This window comes from Mus pahari, chromosome 2, assembly GCF_900095145.1.
Source record: "Mus pahari chromosome 2, PAHARI_EIJ_v1.1, whole genome shotgun sequence".
Classification (NCBI taxonomy): Eukaryota; Metazoa; Chordata; class Mammalia; order Rodentia; family Muridae; genus Mus; species Mus pahari.
Genome location: NC_034591.1, coordinates 143,652,552 through 143,656,704, shown reverse-complemented (window position 1 = coordinate 143,656,704; position 4,153 = coordinate 143,652,552). Strand labels below are relative to the sequence as shown.

The window sequence follows — 4,153 nt, the reverse complement described above, 5'->3', positions numbered from 1 at the left end:
AGAGAGAGAGAGAGAGAGAGAAAGAAAGAAAGAAAGAAAGAAAGAAAGAAAGAAAGAAAGAAAGAAAGAAAGAAAGAAAGAAAGAAAGAAAAGAACGTTGAAAAATACGGTATCTTTCCATTTAGAGACTTTTTCAAAAGGTTCACTGACTACTTTGCCTTAAAATTATTTCACATTCGCACTTAGGATGAAGCCTGGTATCATGAGCCTTTATGGAGTGCAAACACTAGAGAGATAAACAAATACAGTGAAACAGTGACTGGGTCCAGTCAGGGAAAGAAACCATCCATGACACTCACATTCGATCATGTTACTGTTCTAGATACACATATGGAAAGCCCGTTCCCGGTCAGGTGACATTGAGAGTGTGCAGAAAATATTCACGATACCGCTCCACCTGCCATAACCAAAATTCACAAAGTATCTGTGAAGAATTCAGCCAACAGGTATGTAGTAGCCACTCCCTGATTCTTACTCTGTTATGAGCTACAGTGCTAAGTGCAATGCAATAGGACATACACTTGAAGTTTCATCAAGCAAGACTCTGGAGTAGGGAGAAGAAATATGAGAATGGTTGGTGGTATTAGGGGCCCAGATGAAGGCAGAGATTATGAATCTATGACTGCGACCATTTGGCCAATTTTGTAATTTTCTTGCCAACAGCCATCAACATGCCACGTTCTAAAAGAATAAAGTCATGTTCAAAGCTGGCTTTTGTCAATGTAGAATGAGTCAGGTGTGAAGGACTGTGGGAATCCAGTAGCACATCGTTTCCAAATGACAAAGGGAAAAATACTGAACAGTAACTGAGCACCTGGCCCAGAAGAGAAAGACCTGGAAGATAGCAAGTAGAAACCCTTATTATGTCTCAGAGGAGGGAGAATTGAGGGAAACAACTGAGAGTTGAAAATTGCATTGAAAACATTGGGAGTGGCTGAGCGTGGAGGCTCAGGCCTGTAATCCCAGTCATTGGGAAGCAAAGACAGGCACAGGAGTTCAAGGTCATCCTTGGCTATGTAATGAGGTCGAAGCTGATATGGGCTGAATGAGAACCAGTCTCAAAAAGAACTAGTGGCCCTAGAGAGATGTCTCAGTAGCTAAGAACCTTTGTTGCTTCTGCTGAGGGCCTAGGTTCAATTCCCAACACACACATGGCAACACTCAACCGTCTGTAACTCCAGTCCCAGGAATGTCCAATACCCTCTTCTAGCCTCCGTGGGCTTTGCATGCACGTGCTACATAGACACACATGCAGGCAAAACACCCACAAACATAAAATAAAAGTAAAGAGTCTTAAAGTTGTATGCATGCGTTCTGATTTCAGAGGAAGGAGAGGTAAAAATTCAGGGATGGCTATTATAGCCAGCACTGTATAGTAATTGCAGGAACGTTACCAAAGCTTCAGGGAGCCAATCAGTCAGAGGCCGAAGTGGAAGGTGTGTGGATAAATGGGACAAACACTGATAAATAACATCAGTTCATACTCTGGCTGTTTAGAAAATGACTCATGATGTCTATAAATCTGTTAATTTGGAGGAAGTATGGTGTGTGTGTGTGTGTGTGTGTGTGTGTGTGTGTGTGTGTGTGTGTGTTTGCATGCACAGGCATGCTAAGGCAAATTTTATAGCCCAGGCTAGCCTTAAATTAACTATGTTTTCCAAACTGACCTCAAATAATTCTCATGCTCCAACCTCCTAAATGCTGGGATTACAAATGTTTGTCAACATGTACAACTATGATATAATTAAATTTGTTACGAAAAGAATATTTGCACGTAAGTATGTACAAATAGGAAACAAATACTTATAAAAACATAGGTCACCACATTTAATTCAGAAACCTGACTGCTATAAGGATTTGTCTAGTCAATGGCTATGCATATTCTAGTTTCTTAGACACCAAGAGAATACAGGAAGTGACAAATGCTGGCAAGGACACAGAGAAAACGGAACCCAAGTGCAGTGGGGATGTAAGCTACTCCAGCCACTAAGGAACTCAGAAGGGAAGTTCAAAAAAATAAAAATAGACCTATCATATGAAATACCTGGGTATTTACCCAAAGGATTCACACACCACAGAGTCAACATGCCATGCCAGCACGTCCACAGTTATTACAGCACTGTTTCCAAACTGTTATAAACCAGCTGTCAGTAGAGGAGTGGATAAAGAAACTGTGGTATGATCTTCAGAGGGAAATGTTTTAGCCATGAACAGAGACGAGCTGTGTGACTTCGTGGGAAAACGGACACAGCTAGAGATAATCGTGGTGAGTCAAGTCAACCTCAGAAGAGCAAGCATCATAGGTTGTGCTCTCGTTTGTGACTCCCGTCTTTTATGGAGAGATATATAAAATCATGCATGTGTTTACATATGATGGAAAAGAAAGTAGAAAGAGAACTACACAGGCTAGTGGTCCTCAACCTTCCGAATACCGCAACCCATTCATACAGTACCTTGTGTTGTAATGACCCCAACCAGAAAATTATTTTTGTCGCTAATTCATAACTGTAATTTTGCTACTGTTATGAGTAGTAATATAAATATCTGTGTTTTCCAACGGTCTTGGGTGACCCCTGAAAAACAGTCACTCCACCCCCCCCAAAAGGGGCCACGACCCACAGGTTGAGAACTATGGACCTAGGTGAATACAGACACTAGGGGTAAGGAGTAGAAGGAGAAGAGAGGGAGAAAATGTGTTAAAGTAAATCATATACTCTCGTGCATTGAAGTAATGAAACACAGTACCATATATAAGAAATGTAGACCAATATGTTTAAATATTTCATATAAAAGAGAGCACAAGGCCAATAGTCAATATTTAGTTCAAGGTGATTAAAGAAGCCTCTTAGAAACTGGAATGCCCAAGTTGAGTGGGCAGAATGGAGGGAATGTTATCACTTGGGGAGTAACACATGCAAAGATCTATAGTTACAATATATGATGGAAACTCTAGGAGAACTGACAGAATGCACATAGTATCTATCCATTTTCAGAAGAGAGGGGAGGCTAGGGCTGGCTGTAAATCATCCAGAGATTAACAAAGTAACGGGGTCAGCCTTGAAGCTGGGAAGGATAAAACAGACAAAGGTACCTGAATGTTTAAAACCTTTTTGTAAACCTATAGCCAACTTTTTCATGACAAATCAAAGAACTCGGGAACTCTCCCCTTCTCTTCAGGCAGATGATAAAGGATGTTTCAGACAAGTTGTAAAAACCAAAGTATTCCAGCTCAGACAAAAAGGCCACGACATGAAGATAGAGGTGGAAGCCAAAATCAAAGAGGAGGGAACAGGTTTGTATTGTTTCTTAAATAAATGTCAGTTGAGTGGAAACTTATCATGCTTGCATTCCATTTTGACTTCTTTATGGTTTCTGCATCTCGTGAGAGTGGCAGGTTGCCAACGTCAAGAAATAAAATATTTAACTACAGAAGGTGTGTGGGTGTGTGTGTATGTGTGTAACTGTGATAAATTTTCTATAAGAAATATAAAATGTAAGGGAAGAGTGGACGTAAAGGGAAGTAATTAATTCTGATGCAGAGGCGGAAGAGAGATTCTTAAGCTTGCATTTGATACGCTTTTTGGAGGCAGAGTGACGTGTAGAACGATGAGTGATGGGCAGAGAAAAGCAGGCGAGCACACTCACTCTCAGGATGGAGAATTCTGAAAAGCATGGCTAGCTTCAGATGTATGTGATAATGACCTAAATGAACAGATACTTCAAAATAATGCTAACAAAGGATATACAGGAAAAATTAAAAATGTGTTGAATATGATACCTCATTAAAGTATTCACAGATTATTGTAGCATCCTATAATAATGGAGGAGAGCTGAGGTGGAAGTAGAAGGTAAGTTTTGAATCCACAATACTGAATTCATGGTTTTTTGTTTTGTTTTGTTTTTCAGGAATAGAACTAACTGGTATTGGATCATGTGAAATCGCAAATACCATAAGCAAACTGAAATTTACTAAAGTAAATACAAATTTCAGGCCTGGTCTACCATTCTTTGGACAGGTAAAATATTCTACCCTGTAATCATACTTAGGGATATGAAATATTCTTGTGTGTGAGGAATATATATATATATATATATATATATATATATATATATATATATGTGTGTGTGTGTGTGTGTGTGTGTGTGTGTGTGT

The 4,153-nt window shown here is 39.6% G+C and overlaps 1 protein-coding gene across 2 annotated transcripts in view; it reads left to right on the top strand.

Annotated features, from left to right (window-relative positions):
* Positions 1 to 4,153, top strand: part of LOC110316359 (pregnancy zone protein) — a 45,886-nt gene that overhangs the window by 7,117 nt on the left and 34,616 nt on the right. For both annotated transcript variants that reach the window (XM_029534871.1, XM_029534870.1), the window contains exons 8-10: positions 323 to 446; positions 3,178 to 3,292; positions 3,907 to 4,016. In XM_029534871.1, the coding sequence (XP_029390731.1) occupies positions 323 to 446; positions 3,178 to 3,292; positions 3,907 to 4,016 (349 nt within the window). The remainder of the gene's footprint in view (positions 1 to 322; positions 447 to 3,177; positions 3,293 to 3,906; positions 4,017 to 4,153) is intronic.